This window comes from Pithys albifrons, chromosome 10, assembly GCF_047495875.1.
Source record: "Pithys albifrons albifrons isolate INPA30051 chromosome 10, PitAlb_v1, whole genome shotgun sequence".
Classification (NCBI taxonomy): Eukaryota; Metazoa; Chordata; class Aves; order Passeriformes; family Thamnophilidae; genus Pithys; species Pithys albifrons.
Window position 1 is genome coordinate 12623073 of NC_092467.1, and position 18026 is coordinate 12641098.

Below are 18026 nucleotides of genomic sequence, written 5' to 3' on the forward strand. Positions count from 1 at the left end.
AAATGCTAAATAAAAATGAAGGATAATGCAGAACAAGAGTCGGGAAGGAATCTTTAAAACCAGAAGGTCTTAGAAATTATTTTCATTTAACCACTGATACTCTGTACAAAAAGAGTGTCCTACAAGTGGTGAAAGATTGAATGATAATCTATGCTTTGCCTGACCTTATTTGAAATAAATGCTCATTAGAATGGTAAGAAGATAAATTTCCTGATGAAGAATGCACAAAGCTATTTCTGCACTCCATCTTCATTTCACACTTCAAAACCAGTGAAGTGTTTAGTGTTAGGGGTGGGGACCCTGAGATCTTATCGTTGGTAGCAATAGAAATGGTGTTGCTCAGATGGATGAAGGAGGTGGCTACTTAGTCTGCAAACACCACAAACTGGTGAGAGCATATGATCACTCTCAGGATCTTGGCAAAGCACATAAGCTGGAGCTGCTGCCAGGGATTTCCTTAGGGCAATGATGCAGTTTAATGCACTGGTGCAGGTTTCAAAGTAGAGCTCATTGATCAGAGATACAAGTAAAGGACAAAGTTGGATAAAATATGAGGAAAAGGAATATACATTGCTGCACAGAATTGAGAGGACAAAAGACATTTCTAGTGTAAAGGCCTCATCACTACTAACTTAGTCTTGCTAACACTCAGAAAAAATTATTTTCTAACTGTTTTAGGGTGTTGTGAAGTCTTCCCTTGAGAGTTAAATAGATGAGTGATGGTGTGGTAGGGTAGTTACTATTTGTACATGCTGTGGAACAACTGCTTTGTTCTGGGTAGGTGCAAGAGAAAAAGTAGGTGTCTGGAAGAAGAGAGAAACAAAAGTAGTCTGAGTAGAAGTGGGAGCAGAAGAGGGACAAAGGCAGCATCCGTGGAAACCTTAAGTAGCGATCTGCAGTGACACAGTGTTCTCTCCTGCCTTGGTGGCAGAAAAAGTAGAAGAGCTCTTGTATTTACTTTTCATTGTATGTTTGAAAAACTTTCCCAAGAGTAATTAAAATGTACTGTGTCAAGCAGGCCAAGGTGCAGTGAAAGGTCAGTTCTGCTGCTGCTGTGCATCAGGGTAAAATGGCAGACTCCTGAGGGGCCTCATCCCTGCTGACAGGGTCTGCTTACCTTACTTACCTGTTGGGAAACTTTGATAGTGTGGTTTTGTAATGGATGTTTTAGAGGCCAGTCATTTATCAACTATTTCTATGCAAGAATGGTATTAAAAAAAAAGCTTTTAAAAGTGAATGAATCTTTGTGATCCAAAGTAATTTTATTTTCTCAGTTTTGGAAGCATTTTAGTTATTTTGCCAACAAATAAAATCTGTCTAGTTGGAATCCTTACTATCTTACCAAACAACATAATTCTTACAGACTTATGCTGTGCAACAAGTTTCATATTAGTTAGTTTTCCATTTATCCAGAAATCCTACTTTGAATGCTGCTTGCTTACAAATCACCTTTACTGCTGCCTTTGTTCTTTGAATGTCAGAATACTCAGTGATTATATGTGACATAAAATTTCGTTGTTGACATTGTAATTTGTATGATATGCTGATATCAAACAGCACAGCCTTTCTGCTTTGCTTTCTCTGGCCTTTCTGCTTCCTTCAGTGCCTGGCAAGGCAGGTGTTTGATTATGAACTGTTAAAAGCAGGCCTGGATTTCACTTTGCTTTGGACTCTGCCTTAGAAGCAGTTTCAGAATGTGTAACAGATCACAGTGTATGGAGAGTGAAGTGCTCCAGAGTTCAGAAAATAATCTTCAGATCATTACCAAGAATTTAGGGCCTTATACATTATATCTGGGGCTAAATAATTTGAGAGTCATTTTGTTTGACTGGAATTAGATCAGTCACTGATGCAGGCTGTTATAGGCTAAGGATTTTGATGGCTTTTGTGGTTTTTTTTTATTTGCTTGGCTGTTTTATGTTTGGTTGGGGTTCTGGTTGGTAGCTTGGTTGGTCTTTTTACCTAGAAGTACACAATCAAACACAGTGTGATTTCCTTATTTTGACCTAAGCTTGACTTGGTGAACTTTGAATTTGGAAATGTAAAAGTAAGTGGAAGGGAGTGAAGGGTTTATAATAAATACATTACTTGGTGCTGAAGAATGAAGTTTCACATTTGAGGTATGATTGAAGTACATGTGCTTTGAATTGTCTGGTCACTTTTGATCTTATTCTAAGCTCTGTGTACAAACTGTGTGATATTGACATTACTAATTCAAAAGTAAGAGAATGGCAGGGGTTGAAAATGGCAAAGGAATAACATGGGCTGTCAGTATTTTGATGGGTGTTGCCTTTTTTAGAGTAGAAACTCAAGTAACTTGTCTTCTTGGTTGCATAAACTATTTGAGCTAGTATTTTGTATTTAGATATATAAATTTGTGCATAAATAGTGTGTACCTATGAATATTTACATCTATGCACACAAACACAGGCAGAAGATCAAATGTTTTGATTGGTTACAAGGAGAATGTGCACCGTCTGACACTCAGCCGCTCTGCTCCACCCTGCAAATTTGACATTATCCGTGGATCTGCAAATTAAGTTGCTCTTGATTTATACACTTAGATGCAAACCACGTGCTTTATTTCAGAGCTGCATACTTACAAAGGCATTTGTAGGTAAACACCACTTATCATTACAAAAGCAATTTGAGAAAACAAAGACATTTAATGTTACATTCTTAAAAAGCAACTGACCTTGTTTCTGCCCGACTTCAAAAAAGCAAATACGTCCTCAGCCTGAGTTAAAGGAGCAGCAAGTGATACTGATACTTAATGACTCTGATACTTAACTGATTTTGGTGTGTTTTTTGTTCATTTTTTGTTTGTTTATTTGTTTGTTTTAAGTGGCAATGTTAAAGCTGTCAGTTTTTAGGGTACTTTAATTTTTAAAAAATAAACATGTACTGTGGGATGTTGTATTAAAAAATAAGGTTACTTGTATAATAAAACTGTCATTGATGTACACCAGAATGTTGGAAAGTATGTGATTTCAATTACTGATGACACTATTTTTCCTTTCTGAAAGGAACTCGTAGAGTACTATAAGCACCACTCTCTCAAGGAAGGCTTCCGGAGCTTGGATACTACTCTTCAATTTCCATACAAAGAGTCTGAAAACTCAGCGGGACAAAGGAGTAACAGAACAGGTGGCAATGGTGAGGATTATGTTTCTCTATTACTTTCTGTCATATATGTATATACATTAAAAGGACAAGGTACTTTAAACATCATCTTCCATTTTGGCATATAGTGAATTACTGTGGTAATGCTTTTAGCTGGGATTTTTTGAAGCTAAGCAGATTCAGATCTGTAGGAGATTTATAAACATGTCTAGCAAGTTTGTCTTGCTGCCAAACTTAAAATCTCCCCGATATTCAAAAATCTATTAGGCATGCTGGTGAGAGATTAAACTGCATCTTGCCTAGTTTCTTCAGACGTTTGCATACATGCAACTACAAGTGTTACTATCTGTGACAATTTCTAATCTTTAAAAGGGATTTAAATAAATCAGTCTTGTAGCATAGCTCTATGAAGTAGCATCTCAGTAATACCAAATAATTTTATACTGTATCATAATTATTTTTATGCCTGTTTTTTAACATTAAACACTTATTACAGCTCCTGAAAGTTAATGAACTACTGTGCCATATATATAGCAGTTAAACATTTTGAAGTTTAGAAATAAACTGAAAAGGTTTACAATGCATGTGGTATCTTTTATTTAACCTTTTACAGTCTAAGTGGAAGTTAGCATGATTTTTAGGACATGTGCAGGTTCAATGTTAATGATAAAAACTACCACATGGCTGGCCTCTGGAAAGTATGTAATGTTTCTGTCAAAGAGCAAATATTAGATTTGCTGTTCTGCAGGCAGTGGCTGCATCTTTCTACTGCAATGGATAATAAGAGGAACATAAAAATGAATGGGCATTTTAACAATATGGAGACTTCTGTGAAAGCCCCACAAGTCCAGTCTAATCTTTGTGGTGATGACGATGTTTTTGTTACTTTCATTTGCTCTCTTTGTGAGCTTTTGTTTACTTGCTTGCCTCTGTTCCATAAAATTGCTATAACTTTGAACACTTTATTTCTCTCCTAAATAAAGATTAGATAAAAACAGGATCATTTAGGACAGATGATTATAAGAAACCAGTCTATCTCTTTGTATTTAATTTACTCTGTCTCCCTCTCCCAGTTCATCTTCCTTCCATTTCTGTTCTCATTTGCTGCTTCCCAGGACTTCTGTCAGTTGCCTCCTTTCTTATGCTGTATATCTCCATTCTTGGTGAATTTTTCTGTCCTGTTTTATTTCTCTCTTCAGCTTGTGATCTCCCTGTGCTTCTCTCTTCCTTTTGTTTTCTCTTGTGCTCTCCTCATCCCTTGCCTCCTCACAAGCATTGAGACTTTAATTGTTGAGAGGCCATGTCCTGCTTCATTTACTCTGTGTTTGAGTTGTTATTGACTGTGAGCAGAATCAGATTGTTTTCTTTCTTAGGCCAGTCAGAGTGTACCTATACTGACCAGCAATTTACTAGCCTGCAAGAGCATTAGCTCAATCACTTCTTGCTTTCCAGGATAAAAGATTTATGGTACTTCTTCGTTAACCTCAGTCATCATCCAAAAGAAAACATCTTTTACAAGATCTTTTAGACAGTATGTGGAAGAGCAAGAGAAATGAGTGTGGGATGCTCTCATTTGAGTCAAAGGCAGGAGGGAGTGCATCTCTGCTAGTGACTGTCAGCCCCTTAATGCTACAAACAATGCTGCTGGAAAATGGCAGTTTTTGTCTTTGGCCAAACTAATCTAAAAACCCTCTAAATACTCAAACTCCTCATGTAAAATCTAGTAGACTTTCATAATTCTAACTAGCTTGTCTACCTAGACTGACTGAATGACAGTTCCATTTAATCCATTTCACAGTACTTTTAAAGTATTGGCATGTCCCCATGAGTATGGTGGTTTATTGTTTTTGTTTTGCTCCATTTGTTTAACCAAAATGTCCATGATGAACAAGCCCACCTGTGCATCGTGCTGCTCAGTTTCAAAGTTGCCCTGCTTGTTTTTACCAAGTTGATGTCCCTTTCCAAATCACAGCTGGGAGCAAAGATCACAACTTTATTAGCCATGCATGCTATGTAGCTTCACTGCATCTTCAAAAGAGGGACAAAATGTGAGAACAGGTCAATAAACCGTAATTCCACTTGAAGCAATTCTGGTTCACTTCATCTAATTTTTGTATTTAAAAATACATTGGCCCTAGTTCTCTTGACAACAGAGCAAGTGTACATCTAAGCTTTCACCTGAGGAAGCTGCTGTAGGGACTGGGATGATGTGCTGGTTCTGTCTAGGCCAAACAAACATTTTGATGCTCAATAGGTTTTTCTCATCAGGTAGAACTGAAAATATGAGCAATGTTGTTTGAGCCTTAGAGGATGTAGTTTAGCTGTGGAATTCCTATTGATGTTAATGATTATCAGGACAAAATGTATGTGTTTTCTATGCCATAATAAGGGACTCCAGCCGGTAATTAAGACTAAATTCATAATTAAGGGCATGTAATGAGTTTTGCTGGATTCAAGAGGAATTCTTCTATATGCATGAGTTCTTGATTTTGTAATGTTAAGAAGTGGGACACACAAAGAATTAACAAAATTTTTGTTAATTCTGAAAATATTTGCAAGAGTCTGCAGTTACATTTGCTTCTCTGAAACCCTAAGTGGGTGTCTTCTTTCTGCTTTGCTCTTTGAAAAATGCAATTGTTAAAAATTAAATCAGAGATCCAAATTTTCTAGTTATTACAGTCAATTTCCTTGCAGACATCCTTAGTAGGGAACTTCAGTTTCCTTATTATGAATGAATTATATAGTTAAAAAACTATTATTTAAATCTTATGCCAATATTTCAATGTTCTTTTGCTTTTCTCTTTTTCTCTTTTTTTCTCTAAGCCCCTTCTTTGTTCTGTGGGTTTTCTTTTGTAACTCCTCCAGACTACAGCTTTGTTCCCCCTTCCTCCACTCCTTTCTGGTCAGGTACTGCTTTATTGCTTTTATATTTCTTCTAAGTTTGCTTCTGTTGTTTCTGTGTTCAGCAAGTGAGGGAAGGGACGAATCTAATACTTCATTTTTGTCTGACTCCAAAAACTGAGTTATTACATGTTATTCTTGGAGTGTAATAAAAATAAAACTCTTAGAACTTTTGAATTTTCGTTGTTTATTACAATAAGCAGTTTGAACAGGTGTTTCAACTTTCAGTAGCTGCAGCAGATTCTATCAATGATCACTTGATTGTTGATTTGCTATGAAGTTGGCACCTCTATATTTTTGATGTATTTGTTCAAATGCACAAACATGGAAATTTCACTGCTTGTAGGTAAATAATATATTCGTCCCATCCCTGCAGCAAACCATACTGCAGTAGCATCTTAGAATACAGTAGGTTTTTCTGTAGAGAATGCTTTCTTTAAATTCTGCATTAATGTCGTTAATTAATTTTACCCATCTGTTTTCTAAATATTGTTTTCTTTATTCTCGTTTGACAGTCTCTGGCTTTTATAGATGCAATAATTTTAAAATTAGACTGCATAAAAATGGTACAAGTTGTAGCAGTGGTAGCCTCAATTAGTGCCTCAGTACTGCTATGACTTGCTCTGATCTCTATATCTGGTCTTCAAAGAGGTGAAGTGCACTGCTGGACAATTTAAGAAGAATTTTACTAGTAGAAAGGTGAATGCCTTGGAAGAGCATATGGAAGGAGCTGCTAATGTGGGGAATGCAGCATTTACTCACTTCACACTGGCAGGGGAGTTACAGAGGTGGAGGACATTGCTTAGGTTGTGCAAACCAGGATTGGGGTTGGCTTTTGCACTGGGGAAAGGGCAGTGTCCAGCATGCACAAATACAGGTTAGTTATGAAGGTCCAAGGGGGCAGAATCCTTTATACCTTCCCACAGAGGCGCCCAAATTGTTTAGTGCTTGGAGATGGAGTCTTAGGGCTTTCCATAATTTCTTGAGGTGAAAAAGACGGGAATGGCAGCTCAGCAGTAGAATGGCTGAGTGTGCTTACTTATGTTCAGAGCATCTCTGATGGTCCTCTCTTGATTCATGCCAGGGATTTCAATCTCCACGTCTTACACTGCTCTTGATTGTTTTGTCCCTCAGTTGTTCACTGTTTTGGAGTCAAATACTTTCACTTCTTTTCGGTAGTCACAACATCGAGTGAGAATCCAAGCTCTAAGGCCCTCTTCCAGTTGATATTTATTTTTATAAAGGGACACATCTGTAGACGAGGAGTAGAAGGCCATTTTGGTGTAGCTGTTTACTGTGTAGTCATGACACACAGCTGGGCTCTCTGAAGCACTCACTGGATTGGAAACAGAGAACACAGAGGAGTTAAGTTTTAGCCCTTCTTTAAAGGGAAATATTGTGAGCTTCTGTCCTTTTGTGTGAGGATAGGAGGTGATATCTTCATTCAACTGCCTGGTACTTACTGAAACTGGCATCTGTTCCATGAAAGCAAAATGCTGAAATGTCCTACAGAGATAGAACAGCAAACAGGACTCAAGGTTACTTGAGGCCTATCACACATTCCCATATAGTCCCATATATGATTTCAACAAATAACTACATTCATTTTTTCACATGAAAAACTCCTTTATCAGAAATTTCTGTAGTAACCACAAGAAGAGTTTCAATGTTTTGCATTTTGCAATATGCTAGGTAAAGTATTTCTTTAGACAAGTACAAATTATAAAAGGAAAATGCTGATCTGTAATTATTAAATAAGTTTATCTACTCCTTTGTATAGGATTTCATATTCTGATTGATAAGCTACATTGCTTCTTATGTTCTTAGTTAAACTATCTTTTTAAAAAAGCCAAATAATGTGCTTAGATGAAAAAGAACAAATTCTTATTTCATGATATTACAAGTGGTTTTTTCAAAAGTATCTTGAGAGCTGGCTTAGTTCTGCTGATGTAGAAGTTGGTAACAGAGCAGAAAGTTTGAGCTCACTGCTGGGGGTGCCGCCTGTGCCTGTAGAATAGAACGGAGGTTTGGTCAAACAGTGCAAGTAAATGTCCTGCTTCAAGGATCTTGGAAACTAATACACAAGAGCAACTTTTAGGACGAATGGCTGAAGATTTACTAGGAAACCATAGCACAAGGAGAGAGAAAAAAACTACTCACAGCTTTAGCAATAGTACATTGACCTTCCTGGTGTTTAAGCATGTGCACTAGACCAACCTGCTGTGATCACATGGAGCCTCTTTTATTTGCATCCTAGATCCTTCATCAGTGGCTCAGACTAGTGTTAAAATTCATTTGCAGCACATCTATCTCATTGTTGATGTCCAAGATACTTTATAAATCAAAGCTGCCTATAGTTCCCTGTCATCATCATCTGTTTGCAGGAGAGGATGGATTAAGTAAAAGTGGACTTTTCTCATTCACGTGTACTTTTTATTCACCTCCTTTAGATTTCTCAGTATTTCCAGTTAATTCTCTCAGCATCCCCCTCCTAATACACAAGGTTTACTTCTGACTGCTTTTCTAATAGCTTTTCTTTTTTATCACTTTTATCTTTTTTCCCCTCTTTAGTTTCACATTCATTCCCCTGTTGAGCCCTTTCTTTCCATCGACTTCTGCTGTTAATCCCCTTCTCTCTCTTTCTGCTCGTTCTCCCTGTAGGTATCCTCTTCCTGTCCTTTACTCAGTGTTTCTTCTCTCCCCCATCTATACAGATGTCCTTTCCATGTGCTGTCTTTCCTCAAGTTTATTTTATCCTGGGACAGCACTAATTGGGAATTCAGGGCTGATAGTCCCTACTCAAGTTGTTTTTGTGACTGTGTCACAGAGAGATATGGTTAATACATTTTCCAAAATTAGCACTGTCATTTTCCTCTTTTCCATCACTCATCTGACTTCCTTTTATATATTTCCTATCATAAGCATCACTTTTATTTGAAAATATGGATGTTGGATTCTAAATTAATCTAAATTCTGCTGCTTTCTGCCTCAAGACTTTTGAAGATATATGGTTTTGATTTCTCACTTCTCTCTCCATTTCCTCTCTGGCTTTGCAACTTGAAAAAGAGTTAAATGTCCTTCTTTCCCCCAGATGCACCCCTCCTTCTTTCTCCATCCGAATTTTCCACAGTATTTTCCCTCTTTGTTATTCTTCTGTGCATTTCTTCCTTGCTTAGTTCTTTTCTTCCATGTTTTCCCAAACCTGTTCACCTTGGCTTCATCTAATCTTTCTTCTTGCCCCTTTATTTCCTTTCTAGAATCTGAAATTATACCCTACTCCCCAGAATTACTTCTTTCATCCTGCACTAGTTCTCCAAATCTCTGTTGGTGTTGGTGCACACCTGTGAATGGCTACTGATCTTATAATCAGTAACTACACTATTTTTTTTTTATTTCTCAAAAAAAATTGCTGCCTATGATGTGCTCTTTCCCTGTAAAATTGATTACTGCAATGCTGAGAAGGCGTAGGATGTTACAGTCATGTCAGGACCTAAACAAGTAGAGTCTACATGTGACTTACTTAGACGGGAAAAAAAGAATGTCTGAACTTTAATGTACTTAATATATCACCTAGATTTTTACAACACTAATATAAGCAATAAATTAAGAGGCTGATTCTCTTCTATATAGCATCCTTTACATAATTTATCAAGTGTTTGGTAAGCATACTCTACGTAAGCAGGCAGAGATGTTGGACTAAACTTTAGAGACATCTAAAAGAGGGGATAATCTGTTGTCAAAACAATTTTTTAGGCATTCAATTTTTGTGACATATCTAATAATATTTTAAACATAGTATTTGTTGCTATTGTAAAACAAATTGTTCATATTGTGTCTGCAAGCTAAAAATATTTGAGCACATAAAAATATTTAAGCATACAATGATTTTCAGATATTTAATACTATTATGTAAAAGCCAATATATCTATGATCTGGTGGGGTCAGAAGAAATCTCAAACATGAGCAGAACTGAAACTGTCAAGATTTTTTAGCTCATTTGCCATATTTTGTGCTCCTGATGTAAATTAAAGCCAACTAGCTATGAATTTTTAGTATTACATTATTGGGGGCATTGCTAAAAGTAGAATCTTAATGGTATTTCCTAATGAAGATTGGGCATGTCTAAGAAATCTGAAGGGATACTGAGAAAACAAATGATTCTATGTACTTTATATCAAGCCATCTGTGATGATCATATGAATGCTTATGTAATCTTTCCAGTAGGAAGCTTGCTTGTGCTCATGAACTCTATCTACAGTGACTTACCAAGGAAAACAGTGGCATTAATGGAAAAAAAAAATCTAAAAATTGCTTTGGCCAAATAAGCCAAATACAAAATGCAGTAGAGCAGTAGATATTCCTTCTGATCTGCTCAAGTCAAAAGCCATTACCTGTTAGGTGCCATGCCCACTTTGCTCTCACTGTCCTCATCCTGCAAGTGTTGAGGATTTCTTTTGCAAGTTTGAACATTCTACATCAGGTCTGGAAACGTAATTTCCTATAAAACTCTTTGGGAGAGTTGGTTTTTGAAATGAGGCTTTTTGAACCTTTGCTTTTAAAAATTATTTAACAGCTTTTTAGTGCTTAATATGTTTGGGCTTTACATTGGCAAAATTCTTCTATATATTGATGTGCCTTACAGTTTTAAAGCATTTATTTCATTGAATCTTAGTTTTGTAGAACAAATTCATTGGTGATTCACAGAATGAACTTCTGAAAAGAGTAGGTTTGCATCAGTCAATATTAATGCAGATTGTGACAAATGATCCGTGGAAATTTCCTGTGGAAAGTCTGTACTTTTTTGCTCATGCTAATGTTAGCTTCCAATTTTAAGTGCATTAATATTTAACTTGGGAGTTGTTTTTGAAAGAACAGCACCTTATTCTGTTTGTTTTGCTTCATTAGAGGTCTACAGTTAAATCAACTGTAAATGCTAATAATTCTTTTGGAAAGAAACTAGTGACGTGTAAAATATGTTGATGCATGTAACTGCCAGCAAGTTTTATTAGGAAGCACAAGAATACAATAACTGCAAATGTATTTAGCAATATCAGGGTGAGGGATATTTTATGTAGTTTACTTATCTAGTGTAATTTTTTTAAAAATAGAGGACTATTAAAAAAAATCACAAAATCCCTTCAACTTGTACACCATTCATCAGTGTTAAATCTTGATCTTTGTAGTGTGACTGTTTCCATAAAATGAATGCCAGCGTATGTTGTCAAATTATTGGTTTATGTTTTGCAGTATTATTTACATGCTTTTTAGCCTTCAATTAACAAACTCTAAAATTCTCACCCTCTGTTTCATTTCAGTGCTAAGCCCAAAGGTGATAGGCATTGCCATAGCCAGGTATGACTTCTGTGCACGAGACATGAGAGAGCTGTCCCTGTTGAAAGGGGATGTTGTGAAAATCTATACAAAGATGAGTGCAAATGGCTGGTGGAGAGGTGAAGTAAATGGAAGGGTAAGGCTTTTTTTTTTCTTTTCTTGTCTCTCTTTTTTGCTTTCTCTGATAGTGAGTTTGGAAAACAAATAAGATATGCAACATGTTTTCATCTTTGTTTCATAGAAGCCAGACAGAACGCTTGCCAGGTAGCTTTCCCAGCATCTAAATTAATTGGTTATTTAATGTGACCTACCAGGCTGAATATTTGGGCAGGATTATAGGGTTGGAAAATAACCAGGGTTAATAGTACCACTACAGTTGACCTTTCTTGAACTGTTTTGCACATGTATTTAGGGTCAAAAGCTGAGGTTCCTGGTGCTGTGGAACTCTGTTAAGCACTTCAACACAGAATGATTTCCAACACCTTTCTGTCAGACCGCAATGCAATGGACTCTATGACCTTTTTTATAGGAGTCTACTGCTTTGATCTCTAAAGCTGTGGCTGATGTGAAGTGGCGTATTTAGCAGGTATTTTTACAGAGGCGCTTTACACTGCACTCTGAGAACTGCATGGAAGTGAAATTTCAGTTTTGACCTACAGAGGGTTTATTTTTTCAATCTTGTTTTATTGCTTTTAATGCAGATTAGTCAGAAGCATTTGAGGTTGCTACTTCCATGTCTGAAGAGCTGAGATGGAGGGTCAAGGAATATGAGGTGGAAGAAAACTGATTATTTAGAAGCTAAGGATGATAATTGCAAGTCCAGTTGAAGTAGATGTCCATATTTACTGCTTTATGCAATTTGGAGAACTTTTTAAAAAATGTTTATGAGCTTGGTTATAATCTTAAAATGAAGTGGATAATTAGACAAGAAGAAATAAGGAAGGAGAAGAAATAGTGATAATCCTGTATACATGTTCCATGTGGAGGAAGCTGAACAACTCCTTCCAGTGCAGCTGCCCACATTCTAAAGGATGCCCCATTACATGCTTGCATTCTGTCTGATAGCTTTTATAGCCTGGACTTGAGATCATAATCTCACCTCTGGAGATATTTTGGTAAGGTAGTCTGAAACAAAATTAATGTGGTTATTCCTTCTAGTCATGCTCTAGGTTTGGTTTTGAGTTCTTTCATGAGTGTTAAATTGACTATAGATATAAAGAAGTCTGAGTGAAAAAAAAGCAAATACATAAATTACTAAATACATGAAATTGCTTCTCTGTATGTCTTTTGTAATCCTTATTTGACACATCATTAATTTCAGAATGGAGTTAGCATTATAACTTATGAAGTGTAAAATACTGACTCTGCTGTCCAGTCCTGTTGAACGTAAAACCTGTTTTGATGGCAATAGCTCCACATGAAGTAATCAAATCAGTCACTGTTTCCTTTGTAAGAGGATTCCCTGGCCCTGACTGAAGCTTGTAAAATGTTTAACTCCTCATTGAAAAAATAGGAATGTCCTGCCTGTAGTAAAACTATTTCTTCTCTTGCCGTTTTTCTGAATGTTTAGATTTCCAATTTGGGCAAAAGCTCATAGGGGTTTTTTGGGAGAAAGTGGGGTAGGAGGTGTTGGTCTCCAAATTTTTGTATCTGCAAGTTATTCTTTCATTCAAGATACTTACCCTAACTATATCAGGTCAGTCAAGTTTATCTTTGTAATCTTATTATTATATTTACTGAACAGATCCATCCTTTTTTTTTGCATAGTTCAGCCATTAAAAAAAACCCTGTGCATCTCATGTATTTTGTTCTGCTTTTCCCCTTTTTAGGTGGGCTGGTTTCCATCAACTTATGTTGAAGAGGACGAATGAGTTAAAACTTTCCTCTGCTGACCACTAGTTTCAGGGATTGTAAAAATTTAATATCATCAACATGTTATTGGTCTTGATAAGTATTTGAACACAGCATTTTTGTCTGTCTGAACCTTCCAGTCTTAATGTTGGGATTTATACAGAAGTTTGGGCTGACAGATTCTTACCTTACCCAGGGCTGTGCAAGGAACAGTCTGCCAGTTTGCTGTCACTGGGGATCAGTACCAAGTCCAACTTTCACCTTCCCAGAAGATCTACGGAAAAGAAGTTTCTTTGCTCCTTTTCATTTCACCCCATACTACACCATGAATACTAGCAATGGCTGAATATTTAATGCCTCTCTTCTAACATCTGTGATGGTACAAGGAGATGAAGGCTTATTATTCCTTATCACTGCATGCAGGAAACAGATTTCAGTCATTCTGATGGGCATAAAGTATAGTCATAGACTTGTATTGAACCATCAGACTACATTACTTATCAAATTAGAAAACATTTTACATTCATAAAAGCATCCTGAAGGAAGTATGTAGTAAACATGAGTAGTATTTATGCATATATAATTAATTAACTGACTTTGAGGTCCTGCCTAAATCTTATAATGAACTATTTAAAGACATTCTACAAAGATGAAGTGATGCAGTATTGCTTTAAAAAACCCCATCCTCAAAGTGGAATTGTGGTATCCTTTTTTTGTCATCTTAAGCCTTTTAATGTGAGTTTTTTTAATTTATGAACATAGAAGTGCAGATGAGGGTAGTCATGACAAGATGACTTTTAAGATTTTCAGCATTACCATTAAATACTTTAGACCTATTCTGTAGGAGAATATACTAATGCAAGATGATGTAATTTCTCAAGAACAAAATTGTTTATCTTAACTTCTTGATTGATTCAGGTGACCTTTGATACTTCAAATCAAAACTGCCTTTTCCTAGTTAGAGTTTCTATCACCTTTTGTGAATGCAAGTGCAGCTTGCAGACTTCTTTCTGCCCTTTCCTTTCTTGTTCTCTGGGGTATTCATGGCAGTTCAGTGAGTGAGTGGGCTTGTTGCAGTGTTCTGAACATCTCCAAGTAAAAATATTTTAGGTTAGCTAACTTGAAAGATCAGGCCATGTAAAGTGGTGTCCACCTCTTGGTGAGGCACTCTTTTAATGTAATTATGGAGAGGCAGAAATGTTATAGCTATGAGCTAAAGTAAATGTGGGTGATGTCTTCAGATGTGCCATTTTGAATATTTAGATAGTGCAAAGCCTGGCTTGAAAACTTAAAAGAAAATCAAGCTCTTAAATGAATTTTCTTTCTATGGTAATGTTGACCAATTAAGAAAGTTAATTCATCCCGTCCCACATCCTCTCTTTTGCTTTTCCCTGTCCTCTTTTCACATAAGCACCTTGCAATTAGTGTGCACAGACACTGCAGAATTTAACACTGCAGTTTTTTCCAAGTCTATAAGCAATGTAATATCCACTATTGGTCCACAGAGCAGAATCTGCTACTACATATTTCAGTTTCTTTTTGTCTGCCCCCAGTTTTCTTTGCTTCTTTCTGGCTTCCTAGCCATCAAGAAGAGTCAAGCATAACACAGAGGATTCACAATAATACCCTTCATCTCTGTAACCATCTTACCCATCTGCTACACCCAGTATGCACTGCTGTGTGACAAGGTGAGAGGATCTTCTACTTAGAAATCCTCCACTTGTGAGATTCAGCCTTGCAGATGAAATTCTGCTGGTGCTGTAACTTTTCAAGGATTTACCTCAAAATTATGTAAACTGTGATTGTGTTGAGTACATAACTTGATGGAACAATTGAGAGCATTTGTAAATATGTAGATTATGCATAAAAATTTTGTAAATTTTGTGTACAGCGGAATAGACTAGAATATACAGTCTTTGATCATGTTTTGCAATGCAATTTGATTGTCTGTTGTGAGCTTGAGCCTATATTCCTTAAGTAGACAAATTGATTCTTCCACAGTTTTGACTGCTTAAGAGGTAGAGGAGTAGGCTCTAGGTCTGTGATGTGTTTAGCGCTTTTCTGTCATATAGTTTTAAGAAGAGGCAGTTAAATTCAGTACAAGTTCAAAAATATATCAGTCCTTTTCAACAGCTTGGGTTTAGAGTAATTTTGAGTAGTCTCTCCATCCTAAAATTGCTGTAAAGCTTTTAAGGTATTCTTGAGTCCAGTAGTCACCCTTTGAGAAGAATGAAAGCCATAGGTAAACTTTACTTTCATGGTGTTAATCTACATATCATAGTCTGTGTTTAATGCCCTGTATTGATTGAGTTAATGCTGCATCTTAAACTATGTGTTGAGTACCAAAGACTTAAATATTCTGGAGTGTCTCTTTTCATGTGCTGCTTTAGCCTGTATGGAGGTTTTGTTGTCATGCATTAATGTGGAGTTACTGTACTTTAATTTGTACTATTTTGTAAATATGTTAAATATAATAAACTGGTTAATTTTTTTGTTTTGTTTTGTTTAATGGTATGTATCAAAATGTGTAGTGGGCTAATATGAAGGTTTTGCTGCTTTTGTCTCACCACCTTCTTATTGTGAGAGGTCAATAATCTGCTTTGGTTTCTCAGATTTAGATAATCCTTGTTTAGCTGGAAAACTAAGCTGTCAATGTAAACTGGATTGTATAGCTTTCCTTGAGAGCTTTTTATTGTCAGGAGAATTTGCCTTGCACCCCTGTGCCACATCCAGGAAGGTACTGTTTTATTTTTTGTTTGTTTAGTTTTTCTTGTTTTGTTTTGTGGGGGCTTTTAATTAATTTTTTAAGCTATGGAGTACATTGTGAAATCAGCTATATACTATGGATTTTTGTCTGTCAAAGATATTTGTAGTTTTTTTTGTTTGAAAAGAAGTGGTTCATAAGACACTTGCCATTTTTCAGAGCAATGTCTTTTTTCTTCCATCTTTTTTTCCCCTCTGTCACATGTAGACTAACATACAAATTCAGGCTGAATTGAGCTCAAGTCTGAAAATGTACTGTGTCTAATTTCATGGGCTACTTGATAACCTTTTCATGCTGTAACCCATTCATGCATTTTTTATGATATAGAATTCATTATTAATATGTTTATCAAATTATTTCTGGACAGGTGAATTAATTCATCAAGCTCAGTGATGATTCAATTGCAATGTTGGTTTTTTGTGTCCCTTCTATTTTTCAGTAGCAGAGATTTTCTTGCGGAACTGCCCTTCTAACAGATAATTATTAAACTTAATGAGGCATTTACACATCTCTGCAGATGTAAGGCATAATTTTCCTGTCACCCATGAACATATCACATAACTTAGAGTCACACCTAATGCAGGATGCAAAAATGTGTCTCAATTAAATCCTCTTGTTAACAATATCACACTCGGTCACAGCCATTCTCCTTTCCCTTATATGCGAGAAGAGATGTGTGTCCTCTGATGGGTGAGAAATTGAGAAAGCACTGTAATTAAGGCATAAGAACCTCTTGTCACTGTGTTCTGAATAATTTTTACAGTTGTAAGGCTTAGAAGCTTATTTGAAAATCTCAGCTTGAAAAAATCCATCTTGAACAATGAAAATTATGCCAACCAGGATTCCTTTCCCCTTTACCTCATAGGCAAATTTGAGATGCTCTGTGAAGGAGAAGAAAAGGACAATTCTCAAAGTTTTAACATCTCATAAAAGTGAGACAGAGGTGCTGTCTAGAAATGGTGCTTGTTTATACAAAATGCCCAGCCTCAGACCCAGGTTTTGTTCTGCTGACTTTGATGTTCATTGTGAAACTCTTTGTTTCCATTAACTCTTGTCTCTGCTAGAAATTGGGCTGCTGAGAGACTTACATTACCATTTTGCCTGAAATTTAAATTGTTTTGTCCAGAGCACTGCTTATTTCATTTGAGTGACAGAGGAAGCATTCCCTCCTCTTCTTTTTATTGCTGAGTATGACATTATATGACATAAAGTATTTCTTTGCTTAGTTTGGTTCATCTACTTCTTTGTGTCCCCTCCCAACTTCTGTTCATGGGAAACATGGCACAGAGAAAGCCTGGTTTCTGTGCAACATTGTTCAGCAACAGCTAAACCCTTGCTGTGTTGTCAGCACTGTTTTTGTCACAGATATAAACCATAAGACTGTAAGAGCTGGAATGACAGAAGTCAGCACCATCTTGGGCAGACCCAGTAGAGAGGCATGAAGGCAAATGACAGGCAGAGATGCTGTGTGGATGTGTAATGCATGGGCCTGACAAGCTGTGCAATTTTGGCTCTTTACTCCATGCCCACTATATGGAGGAAGGGTAGTTTAAAGCCATTTAACTTCACCAAGCTGAGATGAGATGTTAATGATCCTGACTTTTTCACAAAATGCTGAAATGTCTGATGCATGCTAATAGAAATATAGCACGGATTAAGCATTAGAAATTGACTGTGGAAGGGTGATTCATTGCATTATCTTAGCAACTTCCTTTTGAAGAACAAAGAGCCGTTTGTTTTTATAGCAAATGAGATTTGGGTTTCTAATTTAGTTTTATAATTCCTGATCTGCTGTAGTGTATTCTGCTCATTCATTATAAGGATCTCTGCTGCTCACGTGACTGTGAAGGTAGCTTTTATTTAATAAGCCTCCTGAAATGTTTGAGTTATTGGTGATTTTTTTCTGTGTTAACAATTTTCTATCTGATAATGTGCTTTTCAGAAAATATGTGAGTTCATTTTTAAATGTTGCAATCTGACCTTAAGTAAACTCATAGTTACAGCAAATGGCAGGTTCAGAGGTGGCTGTTTGCCAAGGGGCATGCGGCTGGTTTGC

The 18026-nt window shown here is 36.5% G+C and overlaps 1 protein-coding gene across 2 annotated transcripts in view; it reads left to right on the plus strand.

Moving 5' to 3' along the window:
* The window catches only part of VAV3 (vav guanine nucleotide exchange factor 3), a 152754-nt gene extending 137056 nt beyond the window's left edge, over positions 1 to 15698 (plus strand). For both annotated transcript variants that reach the window (XM_071565552.1, XM_071565553.1), the window contains 3 exons: positions 3027 to 3156; positions 11340 to 11491; positions 13185 to 15698. In XM_071565552.1, coding sequence (XP_071421653.1) covers positions 3027 to 3156; positions 11340 to 11491; positions 13185 to 13226 — 324 coding nt within the window. In that variant the 3' untranslated portion in view covers positions 13227 to 15698. The remainder of the gene's footprint in view (positions 1 to 3026; positions 3157 to 11339; positions 11492 to 13184) is intronic.
* Positions 15699 to 18026: the final 2328 nt, after the last annotated feature.